Here is a 26186-nt window from a genome sequence, read left to right on the forward strand (position 1 = left end):
CAAAACTCCCATTCTTTCACCCTCCTCATCCCATCCATCAGTAAGTCGTATTGATTGCACCTCTAAAATATGTCTTGAATCCAGGTGGGCTGGTTCAGTAGCCTTTTACAGTCTCTCTCCTTCAAATGTTGCCGTGACCAGTCCACTTTCCATAGTTATAAGAATGACCCATCCACAGCTGGCTTGGTATTAACTGAAAGGAGTCCTGGTGGAAATGGTAAATATTTGCACAATCTTTTGGACTCTGAGCATGTTCTTCACTGGCTAAAAACAAGATGGTTCTTCCTGGCAAACAGAGTGATCAGGCCTGAAAGTGATCTTCAAGATGTTTTGGAGATTAATAGCAGAGTTTTATACAGCAACCATTTCCCAAACCCCAAATTAAGACAAATATTCTGAGAAGTAGTAGGGTACTTAGGGCTCAAATAATGATCATTTATTAAACACCTTTTATGTTTGCTACATACTTTGTATAATTTAATTTAATTTAATTAATTTAATTAAATTATTTCTGACAAAGGTACACTAAAGTAAATTAATTCTGACAAAGGTACACTAAAGTAAATACATTTTCTATATTTGTTTAACAGTTAGTGGAAGTGGGGAGAAAATTATTTTCAATTAATAAAAATTATATCTAGTAATGAATGCAGATTTCTCCTGGCAGAGCAATCTGTTCTTCAAAGACATGTATGCACACACATCCATACAACTGCCAAAACACTTGCATTTTTCCATTCTTATTCTGTCTCAGGTTCTTCCTTAATGAGTATCTGAACCCACAAAAAGGTTTAAGTTTAGATAATAAATCACTTGTTCCCAGCAAACACCATTACAGCATGCAGAATTCCAGGTGGCCATAGCTGCACCTGCTAGGGCTGCAACAGCAAACTGTTCTTAACTTTTCCACTTACGGGCACTGTCTCCTGCATTGGGAATAGGTTCAATGTACATCTCCCTCGATTATTCAGTAATGTTTCAAATCCCTGATAAGACTGGTGTCCTGGAAGTTCCTCATAATTAATCTGCACAATACAGGTAGACAATCAGAGTTTAATCCACCCAAGGTTTTTTACTCTGGCAGAGCAATGGTTTAAACCATTTGTGCTTGATTCCAAAGCCAGTGTTCTTTCTAGTACTTGAAAATTCCAAAAGAGGATGACAAATAATCCTAGCTTTTACCTAATTTAAGAGAAAGATGTAATTTACATTAAACAAAGTTTTAATTGTTAACAACTGTATTTTGAACATATTATTGTTAGAAGAGGTGACTATTAGGAGGATTAAATCTGAGTAGTCATAACTAAAACAAGCTCAGTAAAACCATTAAATCATGGATTCAGTTACATTGCAATGATTATTACAGTGTCTCTTTCACTGTAACAGTTTTAAACTTATATTTTCTTCGTCAACTACATTAGTAACACGGCTCGTACTGGGATGGTGATGGAAAGTAAAAACACTCAAGCCATTTTGCAAAAGGAACAATAGTATTTAATAGATTAACAGAAAATTTACACATGGTACATTTAAATTTGAACTTTTCTCTTTTGGGGGGTAAGTCTGCAAAAAACCTGAATGAATTTAAGATATGACCTGTGAAGCTGAATCATAGTGTATCTATATTTAAAAGAATGATGTTGACAGAGAATATATCGAAGTATGTTACAATTATATTTACTAAGTGAAAGTAAGTTAGTTATTTTTTTAAAAGAATCCGGCTATTCTGGTAATGCTGCATACGTTTTAAGCAAATTATTTAAAAAAGTAAACCATTACATTTTTTGGTAAAAATGAACAAGCTGTTAAAATTGCTACAATATATCTCACCTAAGCTCTCCAGTACTATTTTAAATACATATGTATTGTAGAAAAAGCACCAGAAGCAGTCAAGGCAGCAAAACTGTATTCATAGCAAAATAAGCCAAAACCCTCGTGCTTTTGTTTATTCCTCATTCCCGAAAGGAGTTATATTACTGAATGAAGGAATTTTCCAACTGCATTTTTGAGGTCACAGTTACAGCCTTAAATGATTGGCTTTTGCAGGCAATCAGGTACAGATAAATTACACTAAAATAAAACTGTATGATGTTTTTGTCATATTAACACCAAACTGAATGGTGGACTGAAATGAACAGATGAGAAAGAAAATCAAGCTCGAGGCTCACTCTCTCTAAAGTGGTCATGTTTCTAGTTTTACTGAAGCATTAATTTTCATAAAGTGCACTAACAAAATAAATAAGTTGAAAAAAGCTTTGAAGATCTATGTACAACTCTGAGATTAAGATAAATTACTGATTATGTTCTTGATAGCCTTTTAATGCTGTGGAAGCTGTAACATACATGAAAAGCTCATTGATCCGGGTAAAATAATGATTTTTCCCCCCTTAGATCAATCTAGTATTAAGGCGTATGTAATTATGCTAGCTTATTCTATAAGGCAAGGTTAGATTAAAGGGAAAATTTATGTGCTATAGGCTAAATCCAGATACTGTCAGGTGCTGGGCATTATTCCTGGCTTCAAAATAAGATGTATCAGTTTCATTGTCTGGTTGGGGTATGAAAGGCATCGTTTGATGCTGTAGATTTTCCCAGTCCACATCACTGAAGAGAGGATGATGTTTCAACTCTTAGGAAAAATATCAAACAAAGCAATATCATGACACCATTACCAAAGTCCTATTTTACAGGAATTAAAGAGAGACTGTCCCACATGTAGCTTGCCCTGGTTTACTATGTCCGTTTCACAGACATTTTAAAAACATCTGTCTCCTTCTTCAACCACATACTTCCCAACAGCACACACTGTCGTTCTGTATGTCACCTGGCATATGACAGGTGCCTTAACGGAAGCTTATCTTCCTCACTGCCTGCATCTTCTCTCAGAATCCCTGACTCGATGAGAGAAGACAGCCTGGCCTACTTCCTGCTGCCCGACACGGCTTCCACACCACTAATCCTAATCTTCCATGATTAATGCCCCACTTCTTATTCCAATTCCTTGCCACCTGCTTTGATCTCTGTAATCCTCAGCATCGTCACCCTAGATTACTTCAGCAGGAAGCTCATCCTCCAGTCCCTTGCTCTCTTCCCTGTGCTCCATCCTTATCCTTCCTGGTAATTTCAACATACACACTGGTGATATTTCTGACACATTCTTTCTCTTCCTGGTTCTTTGATTTCTTTGATTTCACTGACTTGCATCTCTACAACACACCAGCCGCCCAGCAGTATGGCCACATCCGAGTCTACTGCTTCCACTTACAAAATCTCAACTTTGCCTTCCCCTTTAACTACATTTTCCTTCTATCTAGTAAAATGAAATCTCTTTTGATCACACAGGTATTTAGTTGGCAGACATAGCCGCCCCTCTCCTCAACTATTCACTTCATTAGGCAACAAATAAAGACAGCAGAAAAATGAAGTGTCAATTAAGGCAGTATACAAACCAAAAAAGCAATTAAATTTAAGGAAAATATCAGAAGATGACTACACAGGAAAGAATTGTTTGTCTGTATTGGGGGTAAGGGGCTGGAAAATCAATATGTATATATGATGGATTTTCCATAAACTAAAAGACTGGTAGGAAAAGGGATAAAAGAGCAAAAATAATTCACATTTAGAGAATTTATTTGTCTCAACGGTTCAAGCATGTGTTACTTTAGAGTTATTTGTAGTATTAACTCGAACTGGGATATCTGGATGTGATGTGATGCTTCGTGATCCTCTCATCATAACTATTTATTTAAACTGAATCCGCAAAGGAATTCTAATCTAGGTTAAGATTAACTAAATAAACAGTTGTTGAAACAACTGTTTCTTAACTGAAGAATACCCCTATCTGCTTCACTAGGTAAACTGTTCATTTAACTAATGAACAAAAATTTGAGGTCACTGGTAAGAATGTACTGAGCAAGTTACAGGGCATTATAGCCATTTTCTATACAACAGTTTCCCAACTTTGTTACAATTGACCTTTGGGACCAGATAATTCTTTGTAGTAGGGACTGTCCTGTGCACTGTAGGATGCTGAGCAGAATCCCCGGCTTCTACCTACTAGATGCCCCCAACTGTTGTGATAACCAAAAAATGTCTCCAGACAACGCCAAATGTCCTTTGGGGAGCAAAATCATCAGCAGTGGAGAAGGCTGTTCTAAAGCAATTTTTTTTTATTTTTTATTTTATTATTATTTTTTTTTGGCCGCACCTTGCAGCCAAAATAAAAATAAAAATAAAATAAAAATAAAACTGTATGATGTTTTTGTCATATTAGTTCCTTAGTTCCCTGACCAGGGATCGAGCCTGTGCCCCCTGCAGTGGAAGCTTGGAGTCTTAACCACTGGATCACCAGGCAAGTCCCCTAAAGCAATTTTTAGAGCTTGGTTTTCAAATGTCTGCATTCTCACTTTCCATAAGTTTTTGCTCAGATTCCACTCTTCAGGTCTTCCTGGCCACCCCATCTAAAAACTAAATCTCTTGCCTTCACTTTGTACCCTCTCACTTTGCTTTCTCTCTTCATGTACTTACCACTAGATGGCGTTATGTTATGACTGTTTGTTTACTTCCTGTCTTTCCACTAGAATGTAAGTTCTAGAACTTAAGCACAGGGATGTGTCTGGTTCATCCCTAGGATACCTCCAGTGCCTGAAACGAAAACACTGCCTAGCACCTAGAAGTCACTCTATGGGATTTGTTAAATAAATAAACTGTTGACTTCATTGGAGGCAACACCTAGAAGCTGATGTGAATGACATATTACTAAAGTCCATTTAGTAATATACCCTACTTCACATGGAAATGCATTTTGAGACACAGTGCATAGTTGTCTCTATATATATACATTGTGACAAAAAGGATTTTAAGGCAGCTGCTAATGAGATTTACTGGTGTTTCAAAACTGGGTTTTAAAATTAATTGGAATTCCCTGCACTGGAAAGAACATTTGAATGGGTCACAATGCACCAATTTTGTCTTTTTTGAGGCAACCTGGCTGTGAAGAATGCAACAAGGAGTCAAAGTCCGTAAAAATATTTGATAATCAATAATGATATCAGGGACTTCCCTGGTGGCGCAGTGATTAAGAATCCACCTGCCAATGCAGGGGACACAGGTTCGATCCCTGGTCTGGGAAGATCCCACATGCCACGGAGCAACTAAGCCCGTGCACCACAGCTACTTAGCCTGCACTCTAAAGCCCACGAGCCACAACTACTGAGCCAAATCAGTAGTTTGGCTCAACAAATCAAGGGTAAAAGAGTTAACTAACACAAAACCTTACCTTTCATTCCAGCTCTCTTTGTATCATCAATGGTTAAGAGTATTTCTACAGCACTTTGAGCATTATCAGATAACTTTTCTTCACCTTCAGGCCAAGGGATATCTATAAATACAAATAAACTTGTTAATCATTGCTCAAGACAATAATACACAGATAAATGAGATAAATGAATCTATCTTAATAGGAGAAAAAGAATCACCTCTTTTCAGAATATTCTGGAATACTTGCTGGGGTGTTTCATCGTTGAAAGGGGGAATTCCTGTTAGAAACTCAAACAAGCAAACTCCAAGTGCCCACCAGTCTACTGCAGGACCTGGAATTTAAGAGGAAGCAGCTGAACTTGCAAGCATTTTCTATACATGTTTGATCAACTAAAACATTAACTGTGGATATTTGGGCACAATGAAGACCCAAAGGCTCGTTTCCTTAAGGCTTTCTTCTGGCTTCCAAACGTGCAAAGACCCAAATTACCTTCCTTTAGGCAATGTGGTAATTACTTTCTTGGAAAATATTGGGCTCCATAAGATGATATGGAAAAAGCCGAACGAACTTTTTGGCCAGCCCAATAGAAGTTTAGATTAGCAATTAACATGGCTAGTTAAAAAAAAGTTTAAAAAGTTATTAATAACCTCTGATATTCTGGATACTTATTTGTGCTAAATCCTAAAACACAACCAAGGAATGCATTTAATCTAAAAATTATTCTCTAAAAGAGTATTTCTTAATTTCAAATCAGGAAACAATACCATTCAGATGATTCTATAGCCCACTCGTTTCACAAAGGAATGAGATGAGGTAGTAATATTAATGCAAACTGGAGGATAACCTGCTAACTAGGGAAAGCCTTACCTACAGAGGGTTTTTTTTTGTTTTGTTTTGTTTTTGCCACGCACACCATGTGGGATCTTAGTTCCCTAACCCGGGATCAAACCCGTGCCCCCTGCAGTGGAAGCACAGAGTCTTAACCACTGGACTGCCAGGGAAGTCCCCTTACAGAAGGTTTTAATGTGGCTTTATTCCTTTTAAGAACATAGAGGGACAAATTAGTTTAACAAAAAATACTCATTTAAACTATTGCTTGAGGAGGTAATTAGAATATAAGTCTTAATAAATAGGTAAAACTGATTTCTTTCTTTAAAAATTTTTATTGGTGTATAGTTGCTTTACAATATTGTGTTAGTTTATACTGTGCAGCTAAGTAAATGAGCTATACATATACATATATTCCCTCTCTTTTGGATTTCCTTCTCATAGGCGTTCCCTGTGCTATACAGTAGGTTCTCATTATCTACTTTATACATAGTATCAGTAGTGTATATATGTCAATCCTAATCTCCCAATTCATCCCACACCCAGGTAAAACTGATTTCTAAATAAAATCTTCATTGGAAGCATCATTTGTATACAAAGACATTTTAGACAATTATTTTAAACATGACCTTATAATCTGGTTTATACGCTTGTTTAGATACATCTATGAACAAAATGTTTCCTAAGCAAAGGTTAATTTCAGTCCAAAAATGATTAACTTCCATATAAATTAAAAATTGAGACTCTAGTCTAGATCTAAATTTGCCTGAAAATTACTCTTTAAAATCAATTTCACAAGACAACCCTCAGAATGGGAGAAAATATTTGCAAATGAAGCAACTGACAAAGGATTAATCTCCAAAATTTACAAGCAGCTCATGCAGCTCAATATCAAAAAAAAACCCAATCCAAAAATGGGCAGAAGACCTGAATAGACATTTCTCCAAAGAAGATATACAGATTGCCAACAGACACATGAAAGAATGCTCAACATCATTAATCATTAGAGAAATGCAAACCAAAACTGCAATGAGGTATCACCTCACACCACTCAGAATGGCCATCATCAAAAAATCTACAAACAATAAATGGTGGAGAGGGTGTGGAGAAAAGGGAACCCTCTTGCACTGTTGGTGGGAATGTAAAGTGATACAGCCACTATGGAGAACAGTATGGAGCTTCCTTAAAAAACTAAAAATAGAACTACCTTATGACCCAGCAATCCCACTACTGGGCATATACCCTGAGAAAACCATAATTCAAAAAGAGTCATGTACCACAATGTTCACTGCAGCACTATTTACAATAGCCAGGAAATGGAAGCAACCTAAGTGTCCATCGACAGATGAATGGATAAAGAAGATGTGGCACATATATACAATGGAATATTACTCAGTTATAAAAAGAAATGAAATTGAGTTATTTGTAGTGAGGTGGATGTACCTAGAGGCTGTCATACAGAGTGAAGTAAGTCAGAAAGAGAAAAACGAATATCGTATGCTAACACATATATATGGAATCTAAAAAGAAAAAAAATGATTATGAAGAACCTAGGGGCAGGATGGGAATAAAGACGCAGACCTACTAGAGAATGGACTTGAGGACATGCGGAGGGGGAAGGGTAAGCTGGGACAAAATGAGAGAGTGGCATGGACATATATACACTACCAAATGTAAAATAGATAGCTAGTGGGAAGCAGCCCCATAGCACAGGGAGATCAGCTCGGTGCTTTGTGACCACCTGGAGGAGTGGGATAGGGAGGGTGGGAGGGAGACACAAGAGGGAAGAGATATGGGGATATATGTATATGTATAGCTGATTCACTTTTGTTATAAAGCAGAAACTAACATACCATTGTAAAGCAATTATGCGCCAATAAAGATGTTAAAAAAATCAATTTCACAAAATTCATTACTGTGGTTAAGCAACTACCACCATTTCATTTTAAAACAAGTAGAAAAAAAAAAACAAGTAGGAAAGCATCATGGAATGTGCCATTAGAAAAAACAATCACATGCATTTAGAGAGCCTTTTCATCTGCAAGCCATGTAATCCCATCTTCCCTAAGGAACACAAGGTACAAACAGTCTCTAGGCTTCTATTTCTATAGTAATCACTATAAAAACATACAAAACACCTCGGTTAGTAGGCCTTTTAAGCAGCACTGAGAAAGAATTATTCCAACAGCTCAGATAATATAACCAAATAACAGAAAAGTAGGGGGAAATCAGGAAAAAATGTGCATTTTAATTTATTTTACTTAGGTTAGAAATTAGTACCTTTTTCCCAGCTCAGCCGAAAATGTACTCATGTCATGTCAAAACATACATGATTTTTCCATGGATATGTCATACATACCCATATACTTGAGTCAAAGTCTAATAAGATCATGTATTGTGATAAATCATATTATCAATTATAAAATAAATCAATTATAATATATATCATTAGCCAGAGATATAGAATAAAGTTGTTTTATACTACTGGCTTTCTAATTTAAAACCCACTTCTTTAATTTGTAAATTGATACTGTTAATTCCTTTCTATTTTCTAATAATAATAGAATTGAATGATTTAGAAAATTCAAGCCCTTCTGTAGCCACTAATATTAATATTTTTATCAAGCCTATTTCTTCAGTTGTAATAAAAAAAGCTATATCTACACTCTCTGCTACCTTTAAAAGTTATAAAAAAATTCCACATGCCTAAATTTGTTTTCACAGAGAAGAGCAATCTCTCTGGATGTCTTCCTGCTCAGAAGACAGAAAACAGTTCATAAATGAGCTGAAATGAAAAAAAATTTTGTATGCAGTGTGATCTAGTTAGACTTCGTTCAGTTAAATGTGCTTTGCCATGTTCCTTTATGGAGAAATTTACTCACCCAAAGTCAGAGATCCTGCATGTAAGAAAACAGGAGCTAGGTACATTGTTTCAAAGTTATGAGTTCATTCTCATATCATTCATTGAACTAGAAGCCAGGTATTGTGCCAGATATAAGAGATACAAAGATGAGGAAGACATCTTTCCCTAAGGAGAAAACACCCTACTCTGGGAGAGACAATACAGGTAATTTTTTTTTTTTTTTTTTTTTTTGCGGTACGTGGGCCTCCCACCGTTGTGGTCTCTCCCGTTGCGGAGCACAGGCTCCGGACGCACAGGCTCAGCAGCCATGGCTCATGGGCCTAGCCGCTCCGCGGCATGTGGGATCTTCCCGGACCAGGGCACGAACCCGTGTCCCCTGCATCGGCAGGCAGACTCTCAACCACTGCGCCACCAGGGAAGCCCAATACAGGTGATTTTAACACAATTTTAAGAGAGCTGAAACAAACATATGCACAAGAAGCTGTGGAAACTCAGGCCAGGGTCCCTAAGTCCCCTTGGCTGAGGGGAAGACATGGAGGGCATCAGAGGTCTCAGTAGGATGTTTGGAATTAGAAAACTAAAGAGCCGACGTGAGTGTTTCTGGGGCCTGGGATTCCAGGGAAGAGGTTAGAGAGCAGGGAATTGTATTTTAAAATTATAAATTGCTATCTATTATTTATTTTAAACACTATGTATCAAATTACTTTTATAGAAAATAAAAATTTTAGAATATTTCACTAGCTAGCTAAGATAACTAACTACATGTCCCACTAAAAGAGTGGCAAGATCTTATCAAGTAAATCTTTACATTTGAGGTTTACTTTCATACTGTATCCTAAGTTGGAGAAAATGTAAATTATAATATAGGAAATGAGCTGGCAAATCTGTGACTTAGCAAAAAGGACAAAGTACCAAAACTAGTTAAGTGCCCAGAGGAACTTAGATGCTTTGGCGGATAAAGAAAGGGGAATGTTAAATGTGTCTGCTTTCAACATTGTAGAGATTATTGACAAGGGTGAGTGAGGGCTGCCAAGGAGCTCTCCTGGAGGGCTATGCACAAGGAGAACTCAGATTCTAGATATAGCAGTGAATAATTAGTTCTCCATAATTGATCAAGGGATGCTTTATGGAAGAGGTGACATTTGAACTGATGAGCAGATGAGAAGAAATTTGACAGGGAGGTGACTGGGGACTGGCTTTTCTAAACTAAGGCAAAACGAAACAGAACAGGACTTCCCTGGCTGTCCAGTGGTTAGGACCCTGCGCTTCGACTGCAGAGGGCATGGGTTCAATCGCTGGTCGGGGAACCAAGATCCCACATGCCACACGGCGTGGCCAAAACAAAACAAACAAACAAACAAAAAACCTACTAAGGCAAAACAGTTGTGCAAAATAAGGAAAATGTGAAAATAAATGTGTCTAAGTAAAATGGGAAAATAAGGCCTATAAAGAGACTAACTGAGAGACGAGACTAGCATGAGAGCTCAGAGCCTCGAATCAGTGACCTGGCTTTCTTTTTGCAGGTAGGAAGGAGCCACCAAGCCAAACACTTCCTCTGTTTCACGGAGAAGAGTAGCATGAACTCCATTATGCTTTAAGAGGGAAAGTCTGGTGGCAATGATTGCAAAAAAGAGAACGAAGTTGAGGAGATCAAAGAGAAAGTTATTAAATGAAGGAAAGGGAAAGATGAGGTTCTTACATGGAATAGTGGCAGAGATGAAAAAGTGAGGAGACACACTGCAGAGATGTAATTCATCGGATTTAAATGCCTGAAGGTAATGAAGATGGTGAACAGAGAGACGGAACAGAGGAAGAGCAAGCTAGAGGACAAGTCGAGCTCTGATACATAGCATCTGAATGACAGTAGAATACAGAATAGGCACTTTGGCCACGTGTCTGCTGCCTAGAGAAAGTCGGGATTAGAGACAGATTTTTTTTTTGGCCTCGTGGCATGTGGGATCTTAGTGTAGGCCCAACTGTCTATTCCTGAACCCAAACTAAAATAGACCTGGGGAGACATTTAGAACAAAGACAGTAGAGGGGGTGGAAGGCGGGACCTCTCTGGATCATTGAGACTAAACCAGCAGGCCAAGAACAAATGGCTGCATGTCTTCTTTCCTATAATAAAGGCCATATATGTGAGAAAAGAGTATTGCACGAGTTCATTTTCTTTTACATTACACAATCTAAGTACTAAAGAAATTTAAAACAATTTATCTCAGAAGAAAACATAGTGATACTTCGAAAACGCAAGATGTGCATGCCTTACCGTGGGCCCTGATTAACAGCAGCTCTGGTGCGAGGTAGTCTGGAGTTCCCAGAATTCGCCCATCATCCACGGGGGCCGCCCCCCTTCTCACACTCTTTGGAGTTCGGTATGGAGTTCCTGACTTGACCTGATCTGGGGTCTGCTAATTTCAAAAGAGTTTAAGACACAATAAATATCTTAATTCCTTTTACAGTGAACAGAAATGCTAAAACAAAAGAAAAGCTAGGCTGCTGGGCATAAGAGATACACTCAAATACTTGATCAGTTTTGAAAATGGCCTTGTAACTAATTATAATTATGAAAAGTCCTATTGTAAAAAGCCCTAATTATAATAATGAAATTCAATAGCTTAGATAACACCAATTATTTCAGTAAGAGCTGGAAATGCAAGAAACAATGAAAAAATCCACAAGAAAAAATTCTTGATAGGATGGATCAATACAAGCTTGAGAGCAGTCACAGAGGGAGGCTGTGGCTGACAAATGAGTGAATTACTAGGACAATGCACACAACAGAACTACACATAAATAACCTCTCGTGCTAACTGGCATTTATGGTTTTAAGGTATTTTGTTGTCTCACAAGGACTCTGTGGGACCAGCAGGACAGGTGTCATTATATTTTACAGACAAACGGCAGACAGAGGCTCTGAAGATAAGGACTTCTAAGTCACTCAGTAAGTTCTAAATAGAAAACTCAAGTCTTGTAACCCTACAGTCGAGGTTTACACTTTCTGTATTATGATGTCTCTCCGAAGGAAGGAAAAAATGAAACTTTGGGTTTAAAAAGATAAAGGTTTAGGAAAAAAAAAAGGATTTGAAATATCTATTTTTCAACTTTCTTCTATAAAGGAAAGAGATCATCTAAATATGTCCTTAAAAGGCAGTAAGGTAGATGGACTTTAATTTTGTATCTCAGAGTTGCTGTGATCAAGTGAAAATATGTGATTGTAAATATGTAAACATGTTATCTGTAAATATGTGAAAGTATACAGAATACAAATGAAGGAGGCATTGGAGTTAAGAATGATAAACATTGCTACCTGCTTTACCTTTCTGTACTAAAACCTCCAAGGAGCCATAGATTCCCAACAAGCAAAACAAAACTATATGATTAATATTATATAGTCTAGCTGACAGGCAAGTGTCTGGCCTTAATAGTTTATTTTTCTAAAATCTAAAGGACAGAACATTAGCAAGTGATCACATACCTGATACGGCATGTAGGATCTTTCTTTCTGAGTAGGGGTTATAGCCATGGGATATGAACCACTATAGGCACATGAAATATCCATCATATCTAAAGAAGTAATGCTCATTTTGGATGGTTCTGAGCTATTGGATGCATTAATATGACTGTTAAAACTCCGAAAAGCCACAGCATTTCTTTTAGAGGTTAATGTTTTCAACGCCTCCAAAGAAGGAGCTAACATTTTTCGGTTGCTGTCTTGGACAGCAGGACTCTCATCACCTCTCGGCAAGGTGCCTTCTTGGCAGCTGGGGGATGCAGGAAGCACGTCTTCAATATTTGATTCTTCCAAAGAGGATTGTTTGATGCTTTTATCTGGATCTAAGGACTGCCTTCCTAATGGACTTTCCATGATGGAAATTCCAGGAAAAGATGAATCAGAGTCCATGCGGATACTTTTAGGAGTTCTATCATCATCGGAACACAGGAAACTAGAACTTAAGTAGTCTTTCTTACTATTCTTGTCACAGTCGTCATCCAGTTCACACATAAGGTTTTTTGCTATCATTGGGACAGGGGATTTTTCTGGGGTTTGTTGTTTATCAATGAAAGAATTGCCCATGTTCTCCTTATTAGCACCGTCATTTTGCTGATCTCTGTATACCGACAGCTTAAGGTCCTGGACTTCAGCTGTTAAGCCTGTCCTTTGATTGGCATAACCATCTCTCATTTCATTACTACTCATATACTCGATACAATTTTTTTTATTCTGTATAATTTCCTGACAAGGACTGGAGTCAACTAACTCAAAACTTCTTTTACAACTTCTTTTCCCAAGGTGTTCTTCAGTCACCCCACTGGAATCCACAGCACATTGATGTGACTGATGGTAACCAGACTGGCTTGTGTCAGCAGCCAGATGAATATTATTTACATCCAGTTCTCTTGCTTCCCAAGAAACTTCCCCAGAAGAACATTTTTCAGCAAGGTTTCCACAAGAGTTTCCAGTGGCAGGATCGGCACTGCTGTTATGAATGGGAGAAACGACTAACTCAAGATCCCTTTTATTGAAACTTTTGGTCTCCATGGCATCTGTAGATTTTGTACCTAAAGGCTTTTCGACTATATTCCAACTCATCACTGTAGAGCCCACTGCGTTGTCGCTTTCCTAAGAGGGAGGAAAAACCGGTTAAAAAAATTATGTAAAGCTGAGAATCTTTAACCTTTTAAACCTCTGCCCACTTAAGTGGGATAACTGACCCCATAAGCTACGATGGGTAGCTCTTTCCACATTCCTGTGGAGAAACAGAACAATGATAATGGAGAATTAGAAAGCAATATAAACAATTATAGTATACATTTATACACATTATTTTGAGTGAAACACTGGTATAAAATTTAAACCAACTATTCTATAATATGTATTTGATGGTGTATTACATGTTATTTAAATAGGACAAATTAATAGGAATATATTCAGGCAAAACTGAGGGTAAGGCTACATTAGGTATATATCTGCTGCGCAAAAGGGATGATTGTTTTGTATTTCAATCACAGGGCATGAAATACAGTTAATGGAAAATTACAGGCTAAAAATATTGTTAATGTAAACACATATCACTTCATACAAGTATAATAAAACCAAGCTGACAAGATGAAGCTAAACTAATGGCAATTTGTAATTAAAAACCCAAAATAACAGGAGTTAATATCCATTGTCAACAATATAAACTGATGATGCGTTGATAACAAAGTGCTTTTCCTGAAGACTGCTGGAATTCCAACTCTGCAGGTGCCCTTGTGTGATCAGAATTTTGGACATAATCTTGCAAACTGGCATATGGTAATCAGGATTTTTACAAGATTACTCAGTTAGAGTGAATCTTCAATAAACCCTAATAGTGCATATTTTGATATGTGAAAAATCGAACTTTATTAACTTACTTAGTAATAGTAAGGAGCAGTTAGTCATGAACAAAAAGACAATTCCTAAAGTACAACTCACTGCTCTGGAAGCACAGAAAATGATGCATTTGGAGATTAGCAAGTTTATCAGCGGTCCCCTGTGGTCCATTGTCACTCCTCCAACCTAAGCTGAGAGGCTCTACTGTAACCCAATCATTGCATTCCTTAGGGATGCAGCCGAGGGAGGAAGAAGGTTAAGCTATGTGTAGTTTGAAATATTATAGTACATGCTTTCTTGAGTAGAAAAGAGGTAAAATAATAGAACGGAAATCTGGCTTTTCCTGAAGCATTTATTACCTAGAGGGCAATCAATAAGGAGAGAAGGAAAAAAAGACTGAGAAACCCTGCCTTAACTAAAAAATAATTTGACCTTACTCCTAAAATACACATATCCAACAATAATGAAGAAAATCATGCTACTGAGAATAAGGAGCGAATACAGTCCAATTTATTTTATCAAATGGAAGGTTTACTCTTTGTGTATTAACATTATTCTAAGCTAACATTATTTTGTCAGCATTCTATAAAGGAAACTTTATTATATTTTTAGTTCCCCTCAGCTTTAATAGCTTTAAAAAGCCCGAAACAGAATATATAAATAAAGTAAGATAACTTTCAGTAAATTTATTCACTTGGTAAGCAATCTCCTCAGAATAGATACTTTCAAAGACACACCTACATTACCTTTGTGGTCTAAAAGTTATTTCTGATCCAAAAGAGTTACCATTCCATTAAATGAGAAACTGGCAGAAAACAGTAAAGAAGGAGGTAGTATAAGTTTAAAAGAAGACAGGTTAAAAAAACTCAACAATCTAAGGTCTGTGTCAGGGTAGGGAATTAAAAAAAAGAAGTCCATCTAGATGCCTGGAAGCCAAACATTTACTATTAATATACTGCAAAAATAAAAAAATTGGAATCTCTGGAATCTCATATACTGGGCAAGAATAATTTCACACTTGAATGAGAAATGAAATATTTCAAGAGAATTTGACAGAATATATAGGAAAATGAAGAATACCTTGACTGTCATTCATGTAACCATTTCATTTCCTAACAGAATTTGTATGAAAAGGTACATAGCATTTCTATCATTAATTTGACACACATAGTTGGTTTTGGGTAAGGTGAATGTCACTCTGACCTGGCAATCCTTTTCCCATCTGGGACTGCTGTGGCACTCGGATTCCACACTGGACATGAAGGTGTGGGATTGACTGCTGGTGCTGGATGTTGCCAGCCTTTTCCTAGACTGGAGGAGATGGGAAGTTAGACACTTCACAGGCATCCCGGGGTGGGAGGCAACGGTTTCAAGACCTGTGGAGAAGAGAAAACATTGAAGCTTCTGTCACATCTTTCCTACTTTCCCGCTGATCCTGAATCTTTACAGATAATTAGAAAAAGTATTAAGTATTTCATATCAGAACTATTTCCATGTAAACATTATTTCATCCATAAGGATGGCTTTGGGTGGTTTTGGCATACAAGTACTGTTCTGAAAGTTAAAAAACAAAGCAAAACTCAATATTCATAAAGTAGAAATCAGGACAAGGGAGCAAATTTACATAATTAGGAGGAAATCCATTTTGAATAATCATTATCCAACTTGAAACTTTTCTTGATGAAGGACCATTATTGATGTGCTATATCCAGGTGTGCTAGGAGGCTGGAATGGGACTACATTTACTTGATTCAATTTGTATTTAATTAAAACTGTGGCTTTATTTTAATGTTGATGTTTATATGCTTACAAGTGTGGAATTATACACATCCATAGAGACTTTTTTACACCACTGGGTAAAACAAATAATAGTGATTTGTCTAGGAGTGAGCCAGTGCAAGAAAGCAGCACCATCTATATGATACAAGTTCCTGTATCTTATATACAAATAACGATGCTAAAAATTGTTGCTCTGGGACTTCCCTGGTGGCACAGTGGTTAAGAATCTGCCTGCCAATGCAGGGGACACGGGTTTGAGCCCTGGTCTGGGAAGATCCCACATGCCGCAGAGCGACTAAGCCTGTGCACCACAACTACTGAGCCCGTGTGCCGCAACTACTGAAGTCCACGCGCCTAGAGCCTGTGCTCTGCAGCAAAAGAAGCCACCGCAATGAGAAGCCCGCACACTGCAACGAAGAGTAGCCCCCACTTGCCGCAACTAGAGAAAGACCGCACGCAGCAATGAAGACCCGATGCAGCCAAAAAAAATAATAAATTTTAAAAAATAAAAAAATAAAAATTGTTGCTCCTGAACTTAAAATGAGACACAATAGATAATCATGCTATTACTAAAGATCACAATACATGCATGTAAGGATTTTATATGTATATAAAGAGATATGTATATCTTGTTTTCTCTTTTCTGAAAAGGGTGAACATGACTTTAATCCCAAGTAAATTCTTAGTTTACTATAGTTTTTTTGATGTAATAAACCTTAGAATTTTAAAACTGGAAGGAGATTTGAAAGTCCATCTAAAACAACTTTCTCTTTGGCACATAAATGCTCTCAATGGGATTCCTGAGACTCACTGGACACTGACCTTGACATCTGAGTAAACTGCTCAGCTGCTTTTCCCCAGCAACATGGGAACTTGATCTAATGCGTCTGCACACTGTATATTTGCTACTGAGCTCCTTCTGGATCACCGATACGATCAGACCATTCCCTGCTTTGAAACTTTTGGTGGCTCCCCTTTTTCTATAGTTTACATTCCAGGCTCTCTGTAACAACACTGATCCTTCCCCATGTACCTTCCCCATCTACCTGCTAAACTTCCTTTTTCTTTGCACATGCTTCCCATTCTCACATGTTGTCCTGTTGTCTAAAGGTGGAAGATACTTCCATGTGTCCATGCCTTTGCTCATGCCTCTATATGAAATGCCCTTTTCTAATATACTTGGAGCTATTAAGATCCTATTTCTCTTTTTAGGTCCTGCTTAGCTGTTCCTATATCTTTATTTAGAACCATTCTTGATTTTTCCAGTTAGCAATGATCACTTTTTGTGTTGGATCATAGTATTCTTCCTATGGCATTTATTTTATAGGACTGTTATTATTATCTCTTTATACCTACAATCACCACAAAATTACAGGTTCTCCGGAGGCAAGGACCTCTCATATTCACTCATGTGACCAGCACAGTGCCTACCACGTTCTGATCAGATTAAAAAATGGCTGAGGGAGATGCAATCATTTCCCTTAAGAACAAGGCTATAAATCACATCTGCATATCCTATATTTTAACAGTTTTCTGGGTTTTTTTTTTTCCCAGCCACACCACACGTCTTGCAGAATCTTCATTCCCTGACCAGGGATTGAGCCCGGGCCACAGCAGTGAAAGTGCCGAGTCCTAACCAGGACCACCAGAGAACTCCCTAACAGTTTTCTGTTTATCAAAGTTATATATATATTTCAGCTATTTTGATGTTCACAGAAGTGTTTGAAGAAACAAGAGGAAAGGGTCAGTGGACAGAAAACTATATTTGCAGTCAGGAATTAATTGACCCACTTACTAGTATGTAACTGAAAGTTTTCAAATATTAATTTTCTCATTTGTAAAAAGGAGGCAATTCTTTCTATCTGTCTACCCATTCATCCATTCATCCAAGATATGCACAGATTTGAGGACCAAATTCTAAACAAGGTAAAATCTATGGAAAAAACAACACTAATTACCCTTCAAAGCATCATTATTCACATTCCCAAGATGATGAACATGCATGCAGACAACTAAATTGTCCACTGTTGATAAGTTATAGAGGGTAAGGTTAAGTGCTATACAAATGTCCCACTTGCCTCCTTTACTACTTGATTTTTGTCTTTTATTGTGTAATAATTAAAAACCATACCTTTACTTCAACTATTGTATTTCAGAATCTTTTGGAAATAATTTTATAAAGGCACAGAATAGTACAAATACTACATCTTCTCCATATAAGACTTCCATAGATTCAGTATAGTAATATTCACCCAATGATCGTTACAATGTTATAGCTAATTGAAGAATTAACTTGACATTTTATTCTGTTGATTTAAAGATCTGCAACAACCCCTGTCAGAAATGGCATTTACATGATAAAATAGAGGAATGCCACAGAGCATTTGAATATTTGAATATTCCAAAATACTTTGTTTCTCAAAAGATACATTTAATGGAATAAACTACCTTTTCTTTTATACTCACATGATTTTAGTAGTTTGCTAGAACAAGGAGTAATGTCCTTTTGATCTATAGACATAGGACAAGTTAGTCCTTGAGAAAGCTGTGATGTTTCAGATACATGGGTTGAAAGAATATTTGCAGAGTCTTGACTTCTTTCTGCAACTGGTGTGTGCTATGAAAAAGAGAAAGAGAAAAACAAATGCTATGATTTACCTTCACAAAAACACCACCTAAATGCATAGACAGTTATTACACCTAAGTAGATAAAATATTGAAGTAATTCAACATGCTTGATATTTTAATTCATTTAAATGGCAATCATGAAAGGGCATATTATATGAGTTTTTTCTTATCAAGTACTTACAAATCCCAAAGAGCTGATGAGAGATAATACTTGTCCAGGGGTTCTTGAATAATAATCTTGCCTAGGTTTAGCCATAGATGGTGTTGTAAGAATATCCATCATATTGATATCTATGTATGGAAAGAAAAGTGTATGATATTCTTCAAAAACTTCAACTGTCATTGACTAAATCAATACTTATTTGTTCTGAACTTTGCCTCACTTTCCACATTATTAACATTATCTGTAAAGTTGTCTTGTGCAAGACAAATAGAGCTAGGAAAGCCATCACGCCATACAGGAAACATGTACGACTAAGCAGACAGAGAAATACAAACACCATATGTTCCCTCTATATACAGAATACAAAAAACAAAACAAAACAAAAAAACAAGCTCAGGGATACAGAGAACTGATTGGTGGTTGCCAGAGGTGGGGGTAGGGGGTGGGAGAAATGGATGAAGGGGGTCAAAAGATAAAAATAAATTAATCAATTAAAAAAAGATAAATACAAGAGTGATATCTAACTGGCAAAAAAATAATTCTTGGTAATAAAGTATTAGAAAAGGAGGTTGAGGGGACTTTCCTTGTGGCACAGTGGTTAAGAATCTGCCCACCCATTTTTCACAGAACTAGAACAAAAAATTTCACAATTTGTATGGAAACACAAAAGACCCTGAATAGCCAAAGTAATCTTGAGAAAGAAAAACATAGCTGGAGGAATCAGGCTCCCTGAGTTCAGACTATACTACAAAGCTACAGTAATCAAGACAGTATGGTACTGGCACAAAAAAAGAAATATAGATTAATGGTACAGGATAGAAAGCTCAGAGGTAAACCCACACACATATGGTCACCTTATCTTTGATAAAGGAGGCAAGACCATAAAATGGAGAAAAGACAGCCTCTTCAATAAGTGGTACTGGGAAAACTGGACAGCTACGTGTAAAAGAGTGAAATTAGAACACTCCCTAACACCATACACAAAAATAAACTCAAAATGGATTAAAGAACTAAATGTAAGGCCAGACACTAGAAAACTCTTAGAGGAAAACATAGGCAGAACACTCTATGACATAAATCACAGCAAGATCCTTTTGGACCCACCTCCTAGAGAAATGCAAATAAAAACAAAAATAAACAAATGGGACCTAATAAAACTTAAAAGCTTTTGCACAGCAAAGGAAACCATTAAAAAGATGAAAAGACAACCCTCAGAATGGGAGAAAATATGTGCAAATGAAGCAACTGACAAAGGATTACTCTCCAAAATATACAAGCAGCTCATGCAGCTCAATATCTAAAAAACAAACAACTCAATCCAAAAATGGGCAGAAGACTTAAACAGACATTTCTCCAAAGAAGATATACAGATTGCCAACAAACACATGAAAAGATGCTCAACATCACTAATCATTAGAGAAATGCAAAACAAAACTACAATGAGGTATCACCTCACACCGGTCAGAATGGCCATCATCAAAATATCTACAAACAATAAATGCTGGAGAGGGTGTGGAGAAAAGGGAACCCGCTTGCACAGTTGGTGGGAATGTAAAGTGATACAGCCACTATGGAGAACAGTATGGAGCTTCCTTAAAAAACTAAAAATAGAACTACCATATGACCCAGCAATCCTACTACTGGGCATATACCCTGAGAAAACCATAATTCAAGAAGAGTCATGTACCACAATGTTCACTGCAGCACTATTTACAATAGCCAGGACATGGAAGCAATCTAAGTGTCCATCGACAGATGAATGGATAAAGAAGACGTGGCACATATATACAATGAAATATTACTCAGCCATAAAAAGAAAGGAAATTAAGTTATTTGTAGTGAGGTAGATGGATCTAGAGTCTGTCATACAGAGTGCAGAAAGTCAGAAAGAGAAAAACAAATACCATATGCTAACACATATATATGGAATCTAAAAAAAAAGAAAAAAAATGGTTCTGATGAACCTAGGGGCAGGACAGGAATAAAGATGCAGACATAGAGAATGGGCTTGAGGACATGCAGAGGGGGAGGGGTAAGCTGGGACAAAGTGAGAGAGTAGCATAGGCATATATACACTACCAAATGTAAAATAGATAGCTAGTAGGAAGCAGCTGCATAGCACAAGGAGATCAACTCAGTGCTTTGTGACCACCTAGAGGGGTGGGATAGGGAGGGTATGAGGGAGACGCAAGAGGGAGGAAGGGAGGAGATATGGGGATGTATGTATATGTATAGCTGATTCACTTTGTTATACAGCAGAAACTAACACACCATTGTAAAGCAATTATACTCCAATAAAGATGTTAAAAAAAAGACAAAGGAATCAAAACCTATCCATACAAAATAAAACATAGCACAAAACATTGAAGATAGTAAGAGAGAAAAACATGGGAAAAGGAACTATAAGAAAGTTCTTTGGAAAGAACTATGCTTATTTACAATGTCCCTAGGAAAACTTCCTGTGCTTTCTGCAGTCTCATTAACACTGGATCTTCAGCTCTCCTTTTTTTCTTTTGGCTAGCTTAATAGTGTAAAATGATTCATTTATTACTTTTTTAAATTAGCATTTCTAGTGCTACGAGTAGTGAAATTAACATACTTCCATATATATGTATTTGTGAATTCTGTGTTTATTTTCTCTGCCCCTTGTTTATCAAGGTGGTGGTCATGTATATTTGAATAATTTCTTTAGGTATTAGTTGTCTATCATGTTGTAGTTATTTTAGTCATTTTACTGATGTTTAATTGGTCAGCACCAGTTTCAGTAGGGATAAAAATTTGGAAGAACAGAAAGTGTCAGTTCCTCTTTGAAGATCCAAAGATCTTCAAGGACATTTGAGGATATAACATTAGTTAATCCGTTTTCGTCTTTAATTGAATGAAAATACCAGTATACTTTTTTAGCCTATTGCAGAAAAAAATAATCATCAAATTTTATTCATTATAAACTAACAAAGAAAACAGTATAAATTAATGAAATGTAGTGTCTAAAATGTGTTGGATTTTTTAAAAGGTACTTACTTGCTGTGTTACTTACCTCTATTCAAAGTAACTTTGGAAAGGCCAAAATCTGTTAGTTTAATATGACCTTCATTAGAAATAAGCATATTGTCTGGTTTCAAATCCCTGCACATATAAAAAACAAATAGCAGATAACTAAAAAAGAGCTAGTGTTGATTTTAGAATTACCAGCGAAAAAAACAGAAAGTTACAGAACAATCAAACCCGACTTATTTTCTCTCATTGGTGGCTTTGAAAGTGCAGAAAACTCTCAAAAGCAGACTATATTTTGTATATCTGAATCTACAAGAAAGTTAACTATTTAATGCTAGATTATCTTTGGCATTATTCATTACATATTCTATTAAAATAAATAAACTTCATTAGGTAAAATAAACCTCAAGCCAGGTCAAAATCATATTTACCTCTTTCAAGGAGGGTGAGATTAAGCTTTAATCGAAAAGAGCCACTTAACCTTTCTTTGCAAAGAGCAAAACACTGTAAATCAGCTGGCATTATAACATATAGCACTTTTATATGATGTACAGCTAAAGGAGTGGAAAAAAGATTCAATATTCTCCACAAAATGGGATACCCGAAGACAAAGCAACATATTCAAAACACACAGGGAGATGAAAGAAGAGTTGATATAATTTCTAAACTCACACAAGTTACTACTAAACTTTAGATAACCCAGATATGTGGGGTTATGCAAATATTTAAGACTCAAATATTCAATACATAATTTGATTACTTGTGCTTTAAGTAATAGTTTGGAGAAAAGTCAGTCTTTACCTGTGGATGATTCCATGTCTATGAAGATAGTCTAGAGCCAATGCCACTTCAGAAATATATTTCACAGCCATCTCTTCATCAAAATAACCATATATGTGTAGGAGAGACTTGACATCTCCACCTATGAGATACTCCATTACCTGTCAAAAGGAATATAAATATTGCAAAATAAAACTAATATGACTACTTTAAAAATATCTTACTTGAGCATTACAGTTATGCATTTTTAGCATGGTCCTATAAGACACATTTTCTTGGTGTCACTCAGTACACATCAATACCAGGTTTACTCATACTGCCATATACTTTTTAAAATTTAAATTAAACTGTTCAGTCTGAACAAAAATTCAGACATACACAAAAGGTGTGAGAAGAGCAGGATGACTTCTCATATTCTCTCCATCTACATTTGCCCATCATTAGCACTTTGCCACATTTGCTTTCTTCCTCTCCACATATATGAATATAAAAATGAATATTTATGCTAATCATTAACATGATTGTTACATAATAAACATAACACAATTATTAACATCATTAACATAAATGCCTTACATGCATGTATTTTTGTTCAGATTAAACAGTTTAATTTTAAAAAATATGGCAACATTAGCAACTGGTATTAGTCTATAACTTTAAAATTTTGGCTGACTAACTCAAGAATAAAGTTGAAGAGGTCATCATGTATCTCCCAACAAGGTCATTCTTATGTAACGAAAGCATAATAAAATGCACGGAATTTAATGCTAAAATAATGCTATTACCTGTTGTATAGTCTGTATTCAAATTTCTCTGATTACCTTAATATTCTTCCTGATGGCCTCTCTCCTCGTCTCTCATGCCCAGGCCAGGACCATGCATGAGATTTAGTTGTCATATCTCTTTCGTATCTTTTAATCTGGAATAACTTTTTGCCTTTTTTTGGCAGGGTGCTGGATGGGGTATGGGACGGTCTTTCATGACATCTGATTATTTCCATATGATTCAATTCAGGTTATGAATTTTGGGCAGGAATACTACAAAATCGATGTTGAGTACTTCTTAGTGACTTCCACCAGATGACACTGCTAAATATTAGTGTGTTCCATTCCTGGTAATGTTAACTTTGATGACTTAGTTAAGGTGGTGACTTCCAGGTTTCTCCACTGAAGAAGTATTTTCTCCTTCTTTGTAATTAATAGGCAATCTGGTGAAGATACTTTGAAACTATGTAAATACCTCTTTCCCCAACAAACTTTCAAGCAATGATTTTAGCATCATATGACTGTACATGATTTTTGCCTGAATTCATTACTGCTATGAGGCTGCAAAGCTCTATTAATCCTTCTACATGTACTAGTCATTATTCTCAAAATTTTCTATAGTTTCAAGCTATAAAATATTGCCTACTAAGGACTTGATAATATAAGGTCATTTCTTTCCTCTTTAAGGCAATCACTTCCCTGGTACACAGAGGTTAGTTAATATTTGGTGATGGTATGAATCATTAAAACATTACTAAGCACAAAAACTGTGCTAGCATGGGGAATATAGCATGAATAAAATGTAACTGATGCACTTAACGATTATAATTTAGTAGGAGGGAAATAAGTAAGCAAACAGATAACTGTATTTGAGCTCATGAGAATGCTTGTTTTCTCACACCCTTATCAACAATGATTATCAATACTTTTTGTCAATCTAAGGAAGAAAAAATGAACTTGTTTAAATGTTTATTTACTTTTAGGGAGATTTAGCATCTTTACACTGCTTTTTGTCTTGCATATTTCTTCTCTGAATCACTTGTATTCTTTGCCTATTTTTCTACTGGGGTATTTACCCTTTCTTACTGACCATGTATAAGGTATTTTGTGTCAATGTAGGCTTTATTTTTCACTTAGTAAGATGTGCACCATTCTATTAAAATAATCACATCAGTTTTCTTCTAATACTTTTATGGATTCCCTTTTCAAGTAGAAATCTCTGATACAAAAGGGGAATAAATGAACTTTGCACTATCTCAAGTTTCATAACCTCACAGAATTATTTCAAGTGACTTCAGAGAACAGAATCTTGACAGTACATACATCATAAGGGCAAAAAGAATTGCAGAGAAATCCTAAATTGAATCCAGTTGTTTTAGTGTTAGGAAAACAATACTGGTATTGCTATGTTGAAAATACTATATGCATATATATATATATATATAGATAGATAGATAGATATAGTTAGGAACCCAGATTCTCAGGGTGAAAGAATACAAATATTTTTCAAAATATTTTTATATTTTATATATTTTTCAAAAATGTTAACTAAAAATTCTGTAATTTTCCTTTGACCTGGAAATATCAGCATGAACTCATGATATATTTTTCTATAAAAATGTGTGTTTCCTAGTCTGCCCACTGAGAATGCCTAAAAGGAATGACAACCTAGTGGCAATGAACTTTTCTAATCACTACCTCCTAGATCACGGTCTCTAGACACTATTTCCCAAAAATGAGCTAGACCTCCTTGCCTAGATCTAGTTCAGGATATTTGCAAAATGAGCCTTAACTATCTTGTCATGACAGAAAGCAAGGAAGCTATCAGAATACTAGGATAGTATAAAAAGACAAAGAAATGAACTGAAGGGGCTCCCACTCACTAAAGATGGGACAATTTAAACACAGAAAAAAATGACTGCAATGGATTAAAACACATCAAAACTACAACATTCCATGAATTCATAAAGATACTTTAAAAAACACACTTATTTAGAGGTTGCACTTCTGAAAACTGGTGATGAAAGGGAAAGAATCAAGCATTTATTCTGCCTTCCTTAGACAAGCTGTATTTCAGAGTAATGAAATAGATAATAAGGGAAAGTTCTTTATGATGAATTCCGGCTAATAAAAGCTGAAGGAATAATAGAATATTTTAAAATCATCATTTTGAAAACCTTAATAAAGAATCCAGGCATTAGGGTAAGCTGGGATGAAGTGAGAGAGTGGCATGGACTCATATATATTACCAAATGTAAAATAGATAGCTAATGAGAAGCAGCCACATAGCACAGGGAGATCAGCTCAGTGCTTTGTGACCCCCTAGAGGGGTGGGATAGGGAGGGTGGGAGGGAGACGCATATATATGTATATGTATAGCTGATTCACTTTGTTATAAAGCAGAAACTAACACACCATTGTAAAGCAATTATACTCCAATAAAGATGTTTAAAAAAAAAAAAAGAATCGAGGCACTGAATCACAGGATGCCAAGACCATTACATGAAAGGTTGGTGGAGGAGTTGACATGGATTAAACAAATTTGGTGAAGTGTTGCCAACTGGTGAACTTGGATGATGATATATGGGAGTTCATTATAGTAATCTTTCAATTTTTGTATATGTTTGAACGTTTCCGTAATAAACATTTCCATCTTTATGTTCCTTGTACTTAGCATAGTACCTGGAAAGTAGTAATCAATTATTTGTTGTTATTGTGGCTAAGTTTAGTCATACTTTATCTTTTTGTCTCAAAGTAGCTTTGATTTC

General features: G+C 36.2%; 1 protein-coding gene across 3 annotated transcripts in view; it reads right to left on the bottom strand.

The window, feature by feature from the left end:
• Positions 1–2471: 2471 nt before the first annotated feature.
• MASTL (microtubule associated serine/threonine kinase like) overlaps positions 2472–26186 on the bottom strand; it is a gene marked incomplete at both ends in the record, with an annotated part of 28930 nt that continues 5215 nt past the window's right edge. The window contains 10 exons of one of the 3 annotated variants that reach the window (XM_079700450.1): positions 2472–2629; positions 5279–5380; positions 5478–5591; positions 11221–11359; positions 12430–13575; positions 15514–15686; positions 18556–18706; positions 18899–19008; positions 21918–22006; positions 22676–22815. In XM_079700450.1, coding sequence (XP_079556576.1) covers positions 2472–2629; positions 5279–5380; positions 5478–5591; positions 11221–11359; positions 12430–13575; positions 15514–15686; positions 18556–18706; positions 18899–19008; positions 21918–22006; positions 22676–22815 — 2322 coding nt within the window. Of the gene's footprint in view, positions 2630–5278; positions 5381–5477; positions 5592–11220; positions 11363–12429; positions 13576–15513; positions 15687–18555; positions 18707–18898; positions 19009–21917; positions 22007–22675; positions 22816–26186 lie in introns of all 3 variants that reach the window. The other 2 variants (XM_079700449.1, XM_079700451.1) reach the window with 2 other exon arrangements.

The sequence above is a fragment of the Hyperoodon ampullatus genome (genome assembly GCF_949752795.1).
Source record: "Hyperoodon ampullatus genome assembly, chromosome: 3".
Classification (NCBI taxonomy): Eukaryota; Metazoa; Chordata; class Mammalia; order Artiodactyla; family Ziphiidae; genus Hyperoodon; species Hyperoodon ampullatus.